This window comes from Acomys minous, assembly GCF_964271855.1.
Source record: "Acomys minous genome assembly, chromosome: 18".
NCBI lineage: Eukaryota > Metazoa > Chordata > Mammalia > Rodentia > Muridae > Acomys > Acomys minous.
The window spans coordinates 57,940,855-57,961,102 of NC_140501.1; the positions used below are offsets into that span (position 1 = coordinate 57,940,855).

The window sequence follows — 20,248 nt, forward strand, 5'->3', positions numbered from 1 at the left end:
AACATTAAAAAGTCATAAAATATACACTGAAAAGTAGTGTTCTTCAGATGGAATCAGTGTAAAAAAACAATTGCTCAATGTTTTGTTGTAAAACTAAAGTAAAAGTGCCAAAAATGCAGATAAAATTTACATGTTTTTTATTTACTGGATAAACATTGATAAGCAGACCCAATACAAATATGTTTAGGGCTGCTTTGTACTTCAGCACCTCACCTGCATGCCTGTATAGGAAGAAGAGAAGGGCTCAAAGTCTCCATTTCAGAAGCTAACACTCTCTGAAATGCAGGTAGCAATGGCCTTCATGAACTTCCCTCTTAGTTTCTAACAGATACACAACCGGCGTCAGTCAAGGTCTCACAGACTAGAAGTCACTCATCTGGAAAAGCAGGAGGTTAGGCTCTACACAGAGCCTATGCAGAGCACAGGTACAGTTTGCCAAGTTGCTATTTATTAAAGTGTGCTCGGCAGAGCCTGGGGGGAGGAGTAGTTGTAGAAATGCTTCAGAGCAAACAGACTGAACATCTGGGTGTTGCTGTAAGGGCAGGTATTTCTTCCCATCAAAACAACTCTATTTCTGAATGCTTGGAAACCTGGAGACTAATAGAATCTCCCCTCCTGTGGGGGAACAGTTGCTTATCTTACTAGACTGCCTAGAAATTAACATTTCTTTAAGGCATATTTTGTATGTCAGAATATTTGTGATATTTAACATCAGCAACAACACAATAGAAAAGTAACTATGGACCTGTAGGAATGTATTTGCCCACACAGGGAAATAAAATGATCTCAAAATCAGTTCTGTGGAAACTAACATTTATCTTTCCCCTATGTGCAACTGACTTCTGGATCCCTAAGAGTAACAGTGGATATACCTCAGGCTCTTGGAAATTTTATACATAATTTTTTTTTTGAGCCTGTCTAATGGAGGGCGTGGAGGCTCCTGTGTGAACATTTATAACTCAGGAAAAAAGCGAAACGTCTTCAGTACAAAGTAGCTAGAACTCAGGACTTGAGGTTGAAGACACTGTGTTCATATGATTGCCTCCTTCTCCTCTCACTATTCTAACATTTTTTTTTAAATCAAGGAAGGACATCTTTGTTTCCAAGGCTTTACTCTCTACCCCCAAATTACCTGTCATGCTAATTTCAAACCACTGCCAAAAAAAATCTCAGCAGAGTTTCTATGCCATGTTACAGAATAGCTCAAGCAATGGTTTTAAAATTAAAATGTCAGCAATACAATTAATGTAGTTCCTTTGGGTTATGCAGTGAGTTAAATTTAATTTTATAATAATGTTTCTTAAAGTGCTTATTGAATAGAACTTATAAGTAAAGCAAAGATATAATGCTAAAAATGCTGAAAATTAAAATTCAAAATACCCAGAAAGCAAAATCTTAAGTGTGTGCCATCTATGTACCATGTAAATTGCCACATCACATGCATTCTGTAGATAATCCTGCCCAATATCCTTGCATAAAAATTGGCAATTTATAAACATATACTTACCTTTAGGAAAATTACTTGATGTGACTATGTAAACTCAAGACACACACACTGCACATATAGCATGCAACTAACCCACCAGTCATGCTCAACTGGAAAAACAGTAGGGAATAAAGGAGAGAGAAAATGTGAAAGGCACAAATCTAAATACATTGAGTTGATTCGAGCTTAGTCCTGCGTTCCAGCTTCTCTGTACTAAAAGCAGTTAGCTTTACCGCTGAGGTACAAATGTTCACACAGGCATCTCCACGCCTTCCCTTAGAAGGTCTCTAATGAACCTCTACTAGGAGAAGCAAAACAATTTTTAGGTATTTTAATAAATTACCTGTGGGCTCTGTGGTTTTCACAGTTGTCAGCAATGTCAAAACACACCTAACTACGCTTCTGAAAAAAATGTTCCTAGGGACAGCAAACTATTACCAGGTATCGCCAGCTTTAGCTTAAGGAAGAATTCTTGTGCCTAGGTTTGGTTTGCCATAGATAAGTCCATCTCTTGGATACTGGAAACAATATCAAATCAGCCAGACTCTACTCAGAGACTGCACTGCTTTTGTTTCCACTTATTCATATACCCACATTCTTTGCTAACCCTGAGAATAAACACAACATAGTCGGAAAGTAGAAATATCAGTTGGTGTAAAAAATTCACTTAGCAACGATGTTTTAGTTCCAAAGGCTTTAAGTGAACCCCTCCAGAGGTGTAACCCATGGGACAATGTTAACTCAAGGTGCCGAGTACATGGGAGTTCTTTTTGCTCTTTGGGAACACACAGTGGCAACAGCAGCTGTGATGGCTGCTGAGTTCTAAGAATTCAAGGTTCAGGTCTTTAGAAATACACATGAGCAGCAAAAGTCCAGTTAAATGATGTACTGTTCTATGTCAGTCACATCTTTTTTCTTTTTGTTTTTAAATTTATTATTATTATTATTATTATTATTATTATTATTATTATTATTATTATATATCCTGATGGCAGTTTTCCTTCCCTACTCTCCTCTCAGGTCCTCCTTAGAACATTTTTTTTTAAAGAAGAAAAAGAAAAAACCAAAAGACCAATGTGGGAAGTAAAGGAAAAGGCAGCCCAGTACCTGCCAGCACTCCACAGGCCCCTGGGCCTTTCAGAAGCTTCTTAGTGTAGCTGAACTGGCCTAACAGCTTCCCAGAATTGTCTGCACTGATGCTCTGCCACTGACATCTTGGCTTTGGCCTTTGCTTGTTCTTTTTCTTGTAATACTGGGCACTGACTAGTAGGTCTCATGCAAGCTGGACAAAAGCCCTACAACTCTCATTTTACTTTAATCTTCATAGATTTTCATTAAGATGCCCAGGCTGACCTTGAACTCACTTTGTAGTTCAGGTTGGTCTTGAACTTACAATCTTCCTGCCTTAGCTTCAGATGCAGCTGATATTACAGATACCTCCTCTATCAGGCTTGGCCCGGACTTGAATAGAACTCAAATAGCAACAGTCTCAGAAGCCAAAATGGGACAGGCCCCAGGGCAGGCATTAACAGGGTAGATTCTTACATTAAGACTGCTGCCTCTTTCACTACACTTTCCCAACACAAGAGCTACTGATAAAGCACCAGATACTTTTAGTATAAAGTAGAAGCCAAGCTTAAGATTTATAGACATTATCACTCTAGTAATGACTGAGTGTCTAATTTTATATATATACCCTGCTTCAAGGATATGAACAAAAACAATTTCTATAAAGCAAATCTTGTATCCTTTAAATTTCCAAGTAAATCATGAACCTTGGAAAATAATAATAAAGGCATTTATTAACACAAAACAAAAAGAGCAGGCAATCAATAAAATGCCACCCTCAGCATTGTAAGATCAGCTGACTGTCCCTAATGAGAGCAGGCTGGCCCTCTTCAGTGTTCCTTGTAGCCAGGACAGGGGCTTCCTAATGCCACCAGTCCCGGCCTGAGCTGCGGTCCTAACAGTTTGCAGAGCCTGCCCCCTCCTCCATTTCTCCTCTGGGCATTTGTGTGCATAACTGAAACACAATCATCTCACAGACTCCTCCCATTTAAGCAGGGTAAAATCCAAATTTTGTATGTGTCTTTCATTTGAAAGTTTTCAAGTCATTTAAGTGTGTTTTTTAAATCAGTGTTTGCAATAACAAAGGCCTATATTAGTAGTTTCCTCTCTCCTTTAAAAGTTATTTCCAGCAGGGAAAAAAAAATGGTTGACATAATTTCTAGCTACTTAGGTTAAAAACAAAATAAAACAAAACAACAACACAGGATTCAACACACCAACAAATGACAGTAAAAATAAATCAGGCTTCACACGAACACGACATTCAGTTAGTGATCCTACCTGAGTATCCCCAGAGAAGCTGCTGCGCTAAAATGCAATTAAATCCACGCTTAGAGAGGCCGGACTGTCCAATGTTCTACAAGCCCACTACAGAAGTTACTCAGCATCTTAAGGAAATGCTGTTTACAGAATCGCCTCGCTGCATTATGCAAAGGAGATTATACAAAGCTCCAAATAGTGTGCGCATCTATGATGTAAAGACCTGTTCTGATACAAATTAACCCTAACCGGTGTAAGAACTGAGACTTAGTTCAGAAAGTAGCAAAGGGGAGTGCATGTTTATGAGCATAAATTACACTGCATTCACAGCAACCTGAAAGCTAACCATGGGGTTTTTTCATGGGCTAGCATCATGAAACACTCAGAGGGCCTGGAGAAGAACTGAGAGGGGGAGAAATAGCATTTCTATAAGTACTTTAGTATCTACACAAAGCAAATTTACACTTCTTGGTGTATGATAAAGAGAGAGCTGGATTTGTCAAACAATCCTACTGCGCACTATGATAACCAATAATCACAAAGTTCTAAGAGTTGCCCATGACAACTAACCCTGCCTAAGGCACGCCACCTATTCCATCACGTACGCCGCTGCATCTCTCTGTGCACTGAGGTCCCTTGGACTCAGTGTCGGGGCTAAGGCAGAGACTGGACGTTTCACCAGAAGGATTACCTCACCAGCAACATTCGTCAGTCTCACACTATGCTAGAAATAAACACCTAGACATGTGCTCAGACCTTTTCTGTATCTAAAGAGGAAGGCAGGTTAGAGAAATGATTACAAGTAAGTACACAAGTGCAGGTGTGTGCTGCTATGTTGAGTCCAGTGTTATAAAACATGCATGAGTTGCATGAAAATAGTGGTAAGGGGGATACACACAGGGGGAAAATCAGATGTCTGCATCTAATTAAGAAAAAGACATGTTTTTTAAATATGAAAATGATCATGAGAAAAAAAACAAAACCAAGGAAGGAGCTGGGTAACAGCACACACTCACTTAGCAGTCCTGTGGACCAGATGCCCAGAGTGAGATAAAACCAGGTAATCAAAAGCCTCATGGACAATGCCAAGGACTTTGGCATATATATATATGAAAACCAAGAATCCTTTCAAAGATTTTTTTGATAAAAGGTGGGACAATGATGTTTTAGAAAGGTGACGTTCTCATAACACTGTGTTAACTAGAGAAGTAAGTCTGGCTGTGAGAGACCCCAAGGTTCTGCCTTCGTTACACAGAAGAGATGCAGGGCCTGACTAGGGAGGAAGCAGGCTTTGAACAGAGTCTTCCTAGCACAAGTATTTAAGGGTGTGGTAGTCTCAAGCATCTCCACAGTATAAGTCTTGTGTCAAATGCAGCTTCCTGTGTGCCAGAGGCTGGCAGTTAAAAATGCAACATTTTCTGAAGATTTGTATAAATGCATATGAGGTCATCTCTTCAATAGTGACAAAGTTCTGTCAAAGTCATCACTGAAAACATGCTGTCTCTTGAGACATGAAGGCTAGAGTCTTTGCCCTGTGTGTGCCAGACAGAATGCACAACACTGGTGTGCCCAGTGCGCTCTCAGCGTCTGACCGAGTGTCTAGGGCATGAATGACAGTACTGACTCAGATCCACATCCCCCTACAGCTGTGGGGCTTTTCATCTTTTACTTTTTTCTTCATTTATTGACTTCATTTGGCACAATGCTTGATATATAACAGGAAGCTGAAGCATCTAAGGACAACTTTTATAACTATTATAACTGTGAATGTAATCTTATCTAATAAAATAAAAACTTGAAAATTAAGAAACATGTAAGCAGGATCCCGATGCTATGCCATTAGGAATTTGCCTCACTTCAATGTTTTTTTTTTTCTAGTTACTTCATCTAAAACCCTTTAATGGCAGAATTTTCTAACTATTCACCACTAACCTAATTTCAGATATTTATCCATTTACCCATGTAATTTAAATCACAAATAATCTAATTTGCAAATATAAATGAGAAAGACTAAAAGCCGAATCGTGGTTCCAATTCTGCATCGAGCCCTTCATTTCCTTGAGCTTTTCAAGTGGAAGTGATGACAGAGGCTCTGCGAAGGGCTGTAGAGAGCAAACATCTGAAGACACTCACCACAGACCTGGTGAGTACTGGGGACAGGAAGAGGAACTAAGACAAGGCCTTAGATTTGCAGCCTGCTCCCAAACCCCCTATGATAGCATCCGAAGCCAGAGAGAGCTCCAACATTATTCCCTATGGTGTTGTTACCCATAGACCTCAGGGCCTGCAGAATCACATGTCCCGTGTGGCTCAGGAGCTGCCTCCAGCACCCCTCTCCCACACTTGGGCAACAGAAGGCGAAGACTTCATCTACAAGGAAGCGTTCTAGAAGGCTAGTCTAGGAGCTCACTTTGGAGTTCGGGGCCAGGCATCCTGTAGGAGGACCTAGCCCCAGTCAAAAATGGAAGTCTCGGAGAGCCTTCCCACTCGGAGAGCTGGGCAGAGATCTGTGCAGCACTAGGATGGATTCGTGTTCCAGGATGCTTCACTGCCAGCCTTAGACAGGACTTCCTCCCAGCTCTTTTATAAGTTACTATCCAGCTCATGAGTACCTCCCAAGCTTTCTCTGTGGTTACCAATGCTGGGAGCGTGGGGATGGAATGCATGTGACAGATAGACAGATTGGTCACTTGGTATTGCTACAGTCACATTAAGAAGTTCTGGGCACTACTGCACAGTAGGGTAACTATATAAAATAATAAAAATAACATACTTATGTTTCAAAAAGCTAGAAGAGTCTCCATCAAGAAATGGAAAATATTTAAGAAGACTGATTTGAATATTACATAATGTATATATCACATTATTCCACAAATATGCAAAATTTCTTTTTTCTGTCTCACTTAAAAGATGAATTAAAAGTAAGTTAGGAGCTGGAGATGTAGCTCAGTGGTAAAGCACTTGCCTTGCATGCATGAAGCCTTGAGTTCAATCCCCAGCACCAGAAAAAGAAGTTAATGGACAAGGTGGAGGATGGAAATAAATCTTCAAACAAACAAAAACTATGCAGATAAGTACAAATGGGAGAAAATGTTCACTTAAGTTTTTAAAATGGCACGCACCTTAAAGTAGGCATTGTGTTGTACAGTGGAGACAAGTCTGACCAGTCTCGGTGCTCTCCTGAAATTGGGAAGCACTCAGGTTCGTGAGCAAGTGCACTTCCAAGGCTAGAACAGAAGGGGCCTACAATAAAACCAGGCCACTGAAGTAGAAGTTCGTAATCACAGACAGTCGGGAGCACAGGTGATCACTGTCATGGGAAGCCACCTAGCACATCCTAGCAGGCCAAGGCCTCTCTCCATGTCCTCAGAAGCCACCTAGCACACACTAGCAAGCCAAGGCCTCTCTCTGTGTCCTCAGAAGCCACCTAGCACACACTAGCAGGACAAGGCCTCTCTCTGTGTCCTCAGAAGCCACCTAGCACACACTAGCAGGCCAAGGCCTCTCTCTGTGTCCTCAGAAGCCACCTAGCACACACTAGCAGGCCAAGGCCTCTCTCCATGACTCAGAATCCATGGACAACCCAAAGCAGCCTAGTGTCATGCTCACATGAAGAATGAGTGCCACAGCAAGGGGTTAATCCAAAAGTGAAGTAATGTCAAGGGATGTGCAATACAACAGTAGCAGATCCCTAAGACAAAAGGAAAAATACAGACAATTTCCAGGGATTAATGGACAGAACCTGCAGAACAAAGACAATAAACCAACGGTTCACTGTGGAGTAAGCTCCAAGGATAGCAGCAGCAGTTTTAATGGGGTCACACAGGAGATGAAACAAAAGAAGAGAGGGTTACTGTCGGCTCGTGGACCATGCCTCCAGAAGAACTGCCATGGGGACGGAGATGGAGCATGTTCAAACCCCAGAAATCTCACATCTGAGACTTAAAATCTCATCTCAAAAACAGAGGCGATGGAACAAAGCTCTCTCCTTGTTTCTCGTGCCTGCCTCAGGAGCACATGACACTGCCCCAAGGTTACAGGTGGCCAGTTACATGAGTTTGTCTCCTGTTATATTTCCCCATGCAAATGCAGCATTGCCAGGACCCTAGTCCTAGCCAATAGCATGCATTCATCCTCAAAACCCCTCCCACTGCTGAAAATCTTTAAGTCCATTCACATTAAATAAATGGCTAGCACCATCTACTTCATCAATGTCCATCTGAGACTCGTCATTTATTATGAGGAAGGAAGGGCTCCCTTCCTCCTCAAAGAACTCACTGCTGGGCTCCTGGGCTTCGCTGCTGGCCAGACAGCCAGAGCAGAACCACCTCTATCGCAGATGAAGCTCACCCCCCAACTAGGGGAATGAGAGCTGCCACGGGAGCTGCTGTTTGTAAACTAACAGGCATGGGCATTCGCCCGTACCCTCTGCCTTTAGTACGGCGCTTAACCAAAGGGCTGTAACACTGGTATTGCTGCCAGCCTTGGAAATCCGAGTTTCTACTGCTGGTCAGTGAACGCTGCCAAGCTCTTCCCAGCCCTCCTGATGCTAAAGCACTCCTTCCCTTCAGGTCAGTAGATCCTACACCCTTACAGAAGACTCCCACATCTCGCCATGCTAGAGGAAGAAACAGGCTTGGAGAATGCGAACCTTTGTTCAAAGTCACAATGAAGAGATGAAAGAGGTCTGAGGCTAGACTTGTGTTAACTATTGCTCTTGACTGAGGCATTACAAAGGTTATTAATACATGGATAAATAACAAAGGCAAAAAAGAAAAAACAAAGTAAAGACAAAATAAATTGTTGGATAAGTGAACCCCCCCCCCCCGAGCTAACTCATACTTAGGGAGTAAATTGCTAAGTACAGATTCACAAATAATTCTGAGATGTGGGTGGAAAAGTATGAGCACACCAAGGAAAGGACGCTGCCAGCGGTGTGAAGGGCTCCAAGGGGAGTGAACAGTGGTATCACATCTTCGGGAAATCAGGTAAGAGAGAAAAAGATGGCCAACACAGAAATTATTCACAAGGTCCCGGGCAAACAGGGGGACAGAATGACAGCGGGGTCTGCTGGCAGTGACAGTAATGCTGAAAGTAGTAAGACTCCAAGCTGGAAAATAACAGAAAGCAATGGAAGGAGTAAAGTCCAAGGTTTGCTTTTTCCTCTGAAATGCAAGGTACAAAAATTTGTTTAATTGCCACTGAAAAGGGCCAATAGAAGTAAACACAGAAAATATGAGCAGAAATTTAATATTTAGCAAAGAAGTTACCATCCTTCAAAGGCAAGAGTGTTCAGGTATTGTTATATATGTGTGTGATGTTTCCAACCACATGAAACAAACAGATCACAGAGTATCTGTCCAGTTCTGAACCAAAGCAGTATCATCATTGGCTTTCTACCCTTTGCACTTGATTTGGCTCTGAATAATTTCAGCTGATTTGCAAATCTAGATCTATCTCAGAAACTACCTGCCATTAACAAAAAGAGTAGCCAGTGTATAGTGAAACAGTACAGGAGCGGGAACGCATAGCCTACGGTTACATGCAGTGAGTGATGGGGTGAACCTCACTAGTTAATAGTAAGAGAAGCCAGGGTAAAACATATGATTGCATATTTTATGGGTACAATAACTAGTGAAGTTAATTGTATATTATCTATTGTCAAAAGGCAGAACCATGGTGCTCTGAGTGGAGGGCTCTGGCACTGGTCTAGGTCACATTCAGTGCACAACTGCAAGGAGCCAACTTGCCTGTGTATACTTTGTTTTCAACACCAAGTTTTAACTTTGTGCTTATTTTTATTGGTGTGTGTATGTGCATGTTCATGTGGTGGCCAGAGGACAACCTCAGGTGTTGTTCCTCAAGGTTTTTGGCTTTGTTTGGTTTTGCTTTTGAGCTAGGCTCTCTCACTGGCCTGGAACTCGCCCAGGAGGTTAGGCTGGCTGTGGCAAGCCCTCAGAGCCTACCTGCCTCCACCTCCCCAGGGCTGGGATTACAAACACACACCTCCCTCTGTGCCTGCTGTGTTTGTCTGAATGGGCTCTGGGGCTCAAACTCAGTTCTTCCTGCTTGCAAGGCAAACACTTTGCAGACTGAGCTATTTCCTTAGCCCCCAAGTTTTAAAATGAGAATATAATACAATGTGACATAAAAAGGAAAAGAAAGAAGGTGGAGTGGGTAGAAGGGAGGGAGGAGATCCGTGTTTAAGTACTTCAAGGGCTTTCTTGAAAAGAATAATTCACAAGAAATGGGTCATCTGGATGCGGGAAACCAGTATCATGGTGACTGTCACAGGCACACACTCTTGTGGCAAGAAACAGCTAACAGGCTCATTCTTGGTCTCACTTTTGACTCCAGCCTCACTTCCCTGACAAATCCCAAGTCCTTTCATGCATATTTTGATGAATAAAGATGTATAATGATTAGCAACTTTTCCTTTAAAGGAAAAGATCTTATGTTGTCTAAGACATATCACAAAGAATAAGCTCCTTAGTGAGACAAATTTGGAAATCTAGGGGCAAATATCCAACTTGGGCAAAGTCCAGACAACAGTTCTATAAGTGATGGGATGTTTGCAGAAGTTGAAAGACAGAGTTAAGTCAGAACTGAAGTAATTTTCCCTTGAAATTATTGTCATTTTCCCAAAAATCATTCCCTAAAAAGGACATTTATGGCTTTCTTATGTCTCCCCAGTCTCCTTTCCAGGCAGTGTCTTGGGGTTGGACAGGAACATATTTCTGGAAGTTGATCACTTGTGGTAGCTGATACGATCACCCAGAATAGCCACCTAGGACTGTGTTAGGGTGTGGTACCGCAGACAAGAGCAACAAGTTGGAAGACCTGATTTTCTGCATTCATTTGACAACCCTGGCCCTAGCCTCCTTCTCTCACTGTGATATTTAATAGCACTCATTTCTGTCGTTATCACACATGGCACAATAACTGAGGCTAGGAGGGTCCTAAAAGAGCTACGGACCTTGGGAAGAGACAGAAGCACTGTGAGGGCTGAGAGACTCTGCCCACCACAAACAGCCCCGCACAGGCTCTTGGTAGTGTTGTCGCTGGATTCCTGTGAGAGGCTAGACCAGATCCTGACATATAAAATAAACAATTCTCTTAGGTTGAGCCATATGAACTCAGATTTATGGCTCTGAAATGGATGGTTATTAGAAGAAATCTCATAAAAAGCTCTTTATATTTTTAGAAAGAGGGTCGTTTAAGAAAAGCACTGAGTGGCTATAATACCTCGGGTCTGGGCAGCTTCTTTCAAAGCAGCTAGAAGGTGAGGCTCCAAGTTCTCCAAAACAAGTCTTGCTTCAAGACCTGGGAAAAGGGACCTAGAACGCGAGAGGTGCACAGCAGTTACAATTCTGACAACTCTAAGGTTAAGAAAGTCCAGCATATCATTTCAAGCCAGTTACATCTGCTACTTCATGCTACATGCGTTATGGTATACACATCAAACTACAACATGATCTAGGCTTTGCTTTAAAATACAGAGGCATCCCACACCATGTAAACTCAAAACCACTCTAAAAAGCTAACGATAAAATGAATTTTAGTCCATAAAACATCAGTATACGCTCCATAAAGTCTCAGCTATAGAATCTTAGTGACTGAAGTCAAGTAAGATGATGTGCACTTGTAAGCCCAGCACTTGGCAAGCTGAAGCAAGAAAACTGCTTTCCAGGCTGGTCTCGGCTACACAATGACACTCTACCTTAGAAATACAAAGTAATAGCTAATATATATGTTAATGTAAATTTCATCAAAGTAATTCTACTAACCAATCTTACTCTATTAGTGCCTTATAATAATTGCTTTCAGTGTTGTGACTGAAACATAGTTACAGATTAATTGCCTTTTGAGACAAGGTACTATTATGCTGCCTTGAACTCCCACATTCCAGTGGTCCTCCTGCCTCAGCCTCCCAAACAGCTGGGACTACAGACACAAGGCAATGATCCAGCTTGTATGCAGTCTCTTCATTGACAAATGCTAGAATGCCTTTTCATTTTAAAATACAAATGTATCTTTCAGCATTTCTTGAAAAGCCTTCCTAACTGCATCATCTGTGCACAGACACCTGGTGGATCTGGCAGTAAAAGACTCTGGACAGGACAGCCCCACTCCCTAGATCAACCGTGTCTGAGGCACACATTATCTACCTTGGGAACTCTTCTGAGGTGATGTAAACAACATCTTGATCAGAGACAGACGAGGAGAAGGGGACAAAAGCCCCGCTCTGTAAAGGCAGCAGCTCGAGCCCAAGCAGCTCACTGTAGGCGTGGTCAGAAAGCACAAATTCTAGAAGATGAAGCTTCTCTTTAGCACTGCCCAGGTGTGCACACTTCCTCAGTACCTGCCGCACCCATGCAGGTGTCACCTTCCTCACAGGAGTCGCACTGGAGGTGGCAGAGGCCGCACTGAGCTGAACAGCAGCAGCCAGGTTCCCTGGTACCTTGGCAATCTGCTTCCCTGAGCTCTGGAGGTAGTTGAGCACAGACTGCGTGGATTCTAAACTCTCATCAAGTTCTGAGAAGTACAGCTGCTCCAGCCTCACCCACTCAGCACTAATGGAATAAATCACAGCGTGCTGGAACAGTTCACTGAACAGAGGCCCCAACATGGGCTGCCAGTGAGTCTTGACCTTGGCAGCCTCAGGCCAAAGTTTGTAGATGGCGTCAACTGACAAGGGGAAATCAGAGCTCTTCTCTGTTTCCAGGCGTTTTACTGAATCTAGGATCAGAGTAGCATACGCTTTGGGAACAACAGTCGCAATAAGAAACTCATTCCACAAGGCCGCAGGGTCTCTCCACTGGTCCAGCTCTCTCCACTTGATGCTCCTGCGGTTGTCAGTCAGGCCGAAGAAGCCACTGATGTGAACCGGAAGCCCTGTTTTGCTTTCCTCACCAGGAGGCAGCGGAAGAAAACAAAACGCCTTTCCTGAGAAATCAGATATTGCTCCGTCCTCTTCATCATCTCTGCCTGATAACGTCATGGCTAGTCCAATGATCGGGACAAATTTCAATTCATCGGCCAAAGAGTCCAGTTTACTACTCATGCCTCGTCCCCCCACGCTGTTGCACACCAGCCACGAGGTCTTCTGGGCATCCTTCGTACTCTCATCCTCTAGTGCTATGTTTATGTGATATGTGACACAGGTGACACTGTTGCTTGGGATCTTTTTACAATAGTTACTTATAGCCGTTCCTAGAGTCTTGATGGAATTTGGCCGCTCGTGTTTCAGGGCCTTGTTCTCACTCGCAGTCACTCTAAACACCAGTTTTTCTGTCCCATCAGCCTCCCGAACATGTAAAGACACAGCCTGCACACTCTTCAGGAAGAGTAACACTGTGTCTGCATCTGCCCTGAAAGAGTCAAACAACTCCAGAACCTTCTGCTTGGTGTAGAGATTGCTGCTGAGCTGGGAAGGCTGTAAGCGGAGAGGGAAACGGAAAAACGTCCCTGGAAAGCTGCCTTCTGTAAACGTTTCCTTGGTGCTTCCAAAAACGCCAATGAAGGGTGCAAATTGATCCGGAAGCTCATTGATTTCTTTGCTGTCATCTTTGAGATTCCAACATTGGCCTGACTCGTGGGGGCCAAAAAGGGTTTGGTGAGGATCTAGCATTCCTATCTGGTCACCACTAAAGATACAGGGAACGTCTGTAAAAATGAAAACCAAGGCGTGACCAACTCAGAAATCCAGTGAACAATTAAATTGCAGCCACAATGAAATAATAACTACTATCAAAAATATTATGTAAGAAACAGTATGACACATAAGATTCTTCAAAAAAGTGATACATAATGGGTTCTGGTTTGAGCCAATCTAATAAGAGCCAATTATAGAGACTTCCATGATTTCTGTGAGCATCTGTGCTATATCTTTAAATACTCTAAAAATACTTTAAATATAAACACTATTTAGATATTTATACTCAGTGATCACTGCCACATAAGCCTGGTTACACAGAAAAGAAAAGCAAGCTACGTTCAAAATTAAATATTCAATTGTCAACTATGACAATGGAGGATGCTCCACTGCTGCATAACTCAGCAAGCATGGACCTCAAGGTGAGTGAGATATGAGCTTTCCTCACATGGCGCACAGCTCCAGTTCCCTAAGACCCACATCTTACCACATGGCCTCTACACTGATGTCAACTGCTTCTCTTGTTCCTCAATTAAAGACAGTGATATTTCAACCCTGGCAGAACTAGATGTGTCAAATTTCTCATACTGAAAGATTGTTTTTTTATCCATGCTGCTGCTCAAAGGGCTTCCTGTGGGTAATTCTGGAGTGTTTGTCTCCCGTGCGGACTTTAGCCCCTAATCTCCACACACAATGGAACACCAGCAAACTCTGTCATCTCTTTACTATCTGTAGTTGTCAAGCACAAGTACTATTGTGATGATCACCAACTCCTAAGTTTTTAAGTATCTTAAGCAGCAGATCTCAGGTCTACTAACTCCATCCACAGTACAACCTTGGATATGTCTGTCCCTAGTCCCTTTCCACAGTGTCACATAGCCATCCTGAAATCAGGTCAGAGAGAATCTTAACACTGTAAAAGCATAACCTCTGGCTTTCTCAAATCTTCACACTGCAAAAGAGCCTTCCAGCAAATGGCCCGCATCAATGTGCTCACTGTCAACTACACACACAGAGCAACTGCCTGCTCTAAATCCCTGCATAATGGTCTCTGCACTTGTGCAACCCTCAGCTGTGCTTCAGCGCTTACGAACCATCACCTAGTGCCCTGAGGGTGAACTTCCCAAAAGAGATTTATATGCAACAGCAACATTTTAGGATATAACAATATAAGTTTAATATTTAGCAAGCCAATATTAAATGAAACATTAATATTACTGCAACTCCACTAGATTTACTACAATTTCTCTATAGTTTGGCTGATTCAAGTCCCCACTTGCCCACAGCCCATACTGCACCTGTTATATGGTAGACAGAATTAAAGCCAATTCCAAATCTTCCAACCTTCAAGGGATCATCTTTTTTCCTGCTTCTTGCTATTTCTTGGATGCCATGCCAGTCTTCTGGGGTGAAAACCGCATTGTTGTACACATAGAGAGCCGCGCCTGTGTGTTGAAATGCACAGGCAGACACTCAGCAGGAAGTACACCAGAACGGTCAGCTCTGTTTCAGGAGCTTTGTCCATACAAAAAAAGTTATTTGATGAGGAAATAGAGACACGTGGGTACAGTGACTAAATTCTGCATTATCATTCCAGTTGTCTTCACAATAAAAATAAAAACATATTTGGTAAGAAGCTAACAGCCAGAGAAATACATTGCTTGTCAAAAGTCCTGAAAGAAGAAATTAAGAGAATTATGGAACTTAAAATACAAAATATACAGAGCAAATGAGGATATTACCACAGTGCACCATACTCTAAGAAAACTCTTCTAAAGAGTGTATATAAATCATTCTTTGTAGATGCACTTTCTTGAAAATATGTGCAGTGTACATCAAATTGATAGCGCGTGTGTGCGTTTAGAGCTCATCCAGGAGCTGGCTCTGGGAGCAGTGCGCCCCTTCCATTTCAGACCCAAGCATGCTTGTGTCAGTGTTCTCGCCAAGACCTCTTGTGACGATGGTCTGGGGGCTCCTGACTCTGTGACAGGGTGGGATGGTAAGGACAGCAAAATAGTCCAAGAGTGAAAACGGAATGCCCTGGAGAACAGCTTGAAGCTGAGGTGTTTCTAACCAGCGGTACTACTGCTTATGCCACGATATAAAAAGTTCTGCACTGGGAAAGAGAAGCCAGGTCCCTGTGGAAAGCTCTTCCGTGGGGAGACTGTTCAGTGGGGAACTCCAGTCTGATTGTCTCAGCTTCCCTAGTCACTCTCTGTAGGGTGTTGCGTCCAATTTGATTACATCATCTCTAGCTGTCGCTGTTTGTTCTTTTACGTGGACAGCCACCCTGAGGTTAGACTCTGCTCTGCCCTGCACACTCTATTGGGAACTCCAGCTGGATGTCTCAAAGGGGCTTCCTCAATATATTTCTGCTGGATGTTTTCAGCAAGTGACCTGATGTTTTGTTATCTCTCTGTCTATCTGTTGCTATTTATTCTTTTGCATATATATATATTTATTCAGTATATTATATATATATATATATATATATATATATATATATATATCCTCTATTTAATAAACTCTCTATTCAAAACTGAAAGTATGGCAAGCACAGATCATTCTCTAGCTGTACAGAACAATGTACTCAGAAAACATACTACCTAAAAAACTTTGTCACCGTATTTTTTCATAAAGTAGAAATTAATTCCCTACTAATGTTAATAATCATCTTGTAAATATTTAGGTTGTGTGGTTTTGATTTTGCTTTACTTGATTTCTATAGAAGGCACTGACGGTGTAATTTCAATAGTCATGAATGAGGTAATTATTTAAATAAATTATTTGATCATAATGCTATCTCCAAAGTAGTTTCTTTAATAATATATTGTTTTTATAATTCTGAGAAAATACTTTTGCACTCTCTTTTGAGACCTGTTTTCAGAAATCCTAACTTTATCTGAATATGAGCAACTATATTACCTATTATTCTTTAAATATGGTCAATGCTTTCCTCTGAAAAGAATAACACAGATACCAAGCTCAGCGCCTGTATGTGGATCCTGGGCCTGTGCGCCTCCATGCTGATGAACTATATGGAGACTCCCAATGCCCAAATAACATCTCTGTATGCTTCTTTAAATATGGAATGTTGGCCTTGTCTGGGTTTTCTTGTTGCTGCTGTTGTTTTAATTAGTACAACTGCGATCTTTATACTAGCCAAAGTCAGGACGTGAACCTGGCCGAAGGTTCAAAGGCTGTGAGAAGGACAAGCACACAGCTGTGAGAGGTGTCAGGAGTCAAGGGAGTCTGCTGTCACTCATAGACGGTTATCAAATTACAGCCACAGGCTCAGCTTCTTCATCTATGCCAACATAAGAGCTTTCTCTCTCTACACAGGAGCGCTAAGGATCCACCGGGGTAATAATAAGGCTCACCACAGCACACACCATAGAGAAGAACTCTTAAATTGTCAGGTATTTCTATTATGATACAGTAAGTCTTCAATATAATATCAATCTTTATATATATGGCATATATAATTTTATATAATATATAAAAATAGTGTTAAATGGCTTGTTATCTTTCAATAGCTAACCACAGCTAATTTAAAATGGAATCTGTCAAATACTGTATAGTTCTGCCCACTGCCTCTTCTCCGAAAATACCACACAAGGAAAGATGATAGAACAGGCCCAGGAGTAAATTTCTTTCCAGAATCTAGAAAAAAAAAAACTATATAACTTTAAGATCTATAGAAGGGAATTAAGAAGCCCGGCAGGGTTACCAGTATTACAGCAGCCTGCCGCCAGGAAAGGAGGAGCCATCTTTCCTTCCTGAGAGCTCCTCCCCTGGTGTGGGTTCCTGGTCACCTCCCCTCCCTGTCTTGGAGAATCATCAGACTTGAGCTTATGCGTGCTGTCATGGCTGCTGACAGCTTATGGATGAACGCCTGTTGTGTCCCGATAAAACTGTTTTATACCTCTGGGTCTTACAATCTTCTGGCCTCTGTAGAAGGCTCAGCTTTAAAAGGCACTGGAGAAACCAGACTTGTTAAATACTTGGGCATATTTCCTTCAAAGGAAGAGAAATGACTCTACCCAGAAAGCTGGAGTGGAGGTTGTTTAACAAGCAGGTGATCTCTTTCCTATTCTCTGGGGCCAGCCTTCCTGAACCTTCCAATATCATAACCATTGTTTAGGCCCGAATCCTGAACTTAGCCTCTCAGTAATAGAGCCCATCCTTATGAAAAGGGTACCATGTACTTTGCATCCACCATCAACAGAATCTAGCCTTATGCTTATTACAAACCCTTCCTCCTCTGGCCCTTGCCCTGAGCTCTGTTTATCAGTCAACAGAACTCATTGTTATTGTTTTTGTTGTTTTCGTTGGGTTTTTGTGTGTGTAACAGAGCCCTGGCTGTCCTAGACTTACTATAAAGATCAAGTTGGCCTTGAAATCACAGAAATCCACCTGCCTCTACAACCTGAGTGCTAAGGCTGAAAGTGTACACCACTATACCCAGCTATTTAAATGTCTTCTTTAATGAAGACTTGAGGAAACTTAAGGAATGCTTCTAAGATCTCTGCATCCTCAGCAGCACAGCACATTGGAACAGTGAATGTAGAATGGCCCGGGCATAAGCACAACCACATGACATCTAGGACCTCATTCTCGCCTCAGCATAACTAGGAAGGAAAATCGCCCTTTCTAGCACTAGTTCCTCAGCAGGGTGGACATGGAGAGCAGAGGGGCCGCCTAGTGTGCCTGTGGAGCCGTGCAATGGGCAGGGCTGCAGGGGACCACTTGGGTCTGCAGTCTCCTGAATGTAAATTAAACATCCTTCCAGGAGGCTCCGTTAAATAATAAAAGTCGAGCCAAGAAACTACAAGCTAGTCCCTTCACCACCGAGTGGCTGGCCGCTAGAGGACTGCACTAGAGTCAGCAAGGTGGCAGGACTCAGAGCCAGGGTACAAGCCTCCTGATATACCACCGCAGCATAGACATCTTTTTACAGATGGGCGTACCACTGGCAAGCCTTAAAACTGATATCAAAATGTAACCATGACAATAAATGCTACGCATTCAATTAAACAGTGATGACTACCTTCACAGAACACCATTTTGTGACTTCAACTTCTCTCAACTATGTCTAAGAAAATGAGCTAAGATTTTTTCACAGTTACTGTCAGTCATATCAAATATTCACAATCATCCATCAATTTCATGGCTGAGCTAAGTTATGTACATATTTTCTGCATTTCAAAGTACAAGCGCGAGGCAACCATAGGCGATGGCTCGTTTATTACTCTCCCTCTTGGTCCCCTTCGTCCTTCCTCCTTTTAAGCTGCGTTCTCACCCCCAGCAGAAGGGCAGCCCTAAAGTAAAAGACAATATACAAACACAGCTTCTTACGACCTCTTCCCAAATGCAAAAGAAATGGTATTTATATAGAATCAGTGTCCTTTATCTTACTCATAACATAAAGTACATGTTGAGTGAGCAGAATTACATTGCTAGCCTTTTATCTTAATGTTTTTCTCTAAGGGTACCAACGGGCAGAAACGCCTTCCCACCAAAAGCAGGGGCAATAAAAACACCCGAATTAAACATGCCAAGAAGTACAAATGATAATCACACTGTTTATTAAGTAAAGTATTGTAAATCATTAAAACTCACCATTAGTACAAAAATAAAATTTGCTCCACATTATTCTTACCCTGATATTGTGCCATGTCCTTTGACCAAAGAGTGTCCGTTCCATACTGTGTTTCATCATACAAAAATTTAACCTCTGTGGCCCCAGCATCCTCTGCATTTTGAATTAATTCCTAATCATGAAATATAACAAAATAATATTAATATAGTAATCTACTGTCCAACTTTATATTTATCATCAATATATAAGAAGGAAGTATATTAAAGTAAAAAACCCTCACTCTCTCCACAGGTAAAGTTAAGCTCTGGTAAGATTCCTATTAAAAGCAGTTCCTATACACACTGGAGCTGGGAAGACTTTCCCAGCAATGCACACCTGCAAGCTAGCTTTGAAACTGCTATGCTGGACATTCCTATAAGTCCATCCAAAGCCTTCGTTCAAAGGAAAGTACTCTGGTTCAAAGCTTTATACAGATTTTCTGAGATACCTTATGTTTGAACAGCTTCCAAAAACTGAGCATTAGTTCTTAATTGTTTACTAAACTTAAAATGCTCTTAGAAAAAAGGACAGTCAATACTATTGGTCTATATGCATCCTGAATGGGCAATGTTCTGGATAGCCATGCCCCAGGCAGAAAACATCTTAGTAACAAGAACTATTTATAAAGGGAGAAACGTCCATCGTTTGCTGGACTGTGGGTGAGTTGGTGGGTGCCCAGACACCTGTGCCATAGAAAGGAAAGGAAAGAGCATCAGAAAATCCTCAGTCCTAACCACCCCAAATACTTCTAACCACCTAATGAAACAGTCTGGTCAACTAGAAAGGAGCTACAGATGAAAGAAGATTCAGGTCCTAGAGATGAACCCATGGTCAGCACAAGTTGACTGGAACCTGCAGCGCAGCCCTGCCTGACTCTCCAGAGCCTGTGACAGTAAGGGGAAGTCATTAGATAATAAATTCCTGACTAGGCTCCTACTTAGAACAAAGCAAACTCGGGGTTACTGCTTTAAATAGTTATGCAGGTGGTTAGAAAAGCACGCAGGCAAAATCATCCCATATTATCAAACTCGCTAACATCTGACTTTGGGGAAAGGCACCTTTTTATCTCCCTGGAACCCAAGACTCACTACCTGAAAGAGCACTTAGGCTGACACTAAAGCAACGCCAACAGAAAAAG

The 20,248-nt window shown here is 42.1% G+C and overlaps 1 protein-coding gene across 5 annotated transcripts in view; it reads right to left on the bottom strand.

The window, feature by feature from the left end:
* The window catches only part of SACS (sacsin molecular chaperone), a 74,790-nt gene that overhangs the window by 13,061 nt on the left and 41,481 nt on the right, over window positions 1-20,248 (bottom strand). For 4 of the 5 annotated variants that reach the window (XM_084767454.1, XM_084767453.1, XM_084767455.1 and 1 more), the window contains 5 exons: window positions 19,132-19,243; window positions 14,768-14,914; window positions 11,983-13,480; window positions 11,060-11,151; window positions 3,836-3,862 (listed from right to left, as the gene is read on the bottom strand). In XM_084767454.1, the coding sequence (XP_084623580.1) occupies window positions 3,836-3,862; window positions 11,060-11,151; window positions 11,983-13,480; window positions 14,768-14,914; window positions 19,132-19,243 (1,876 nt within the window). The remainder of the gene's footprint in view (window positions 1-3,835; window positions 3,863-11,059; window positions 11,152-11,982; window positions 13,481-14,767; window positions 14,915-19,131; window positions 19,244-20,248) is intronic. The other variant, XM_084767457.1, reaches the window with a different exon arrangement.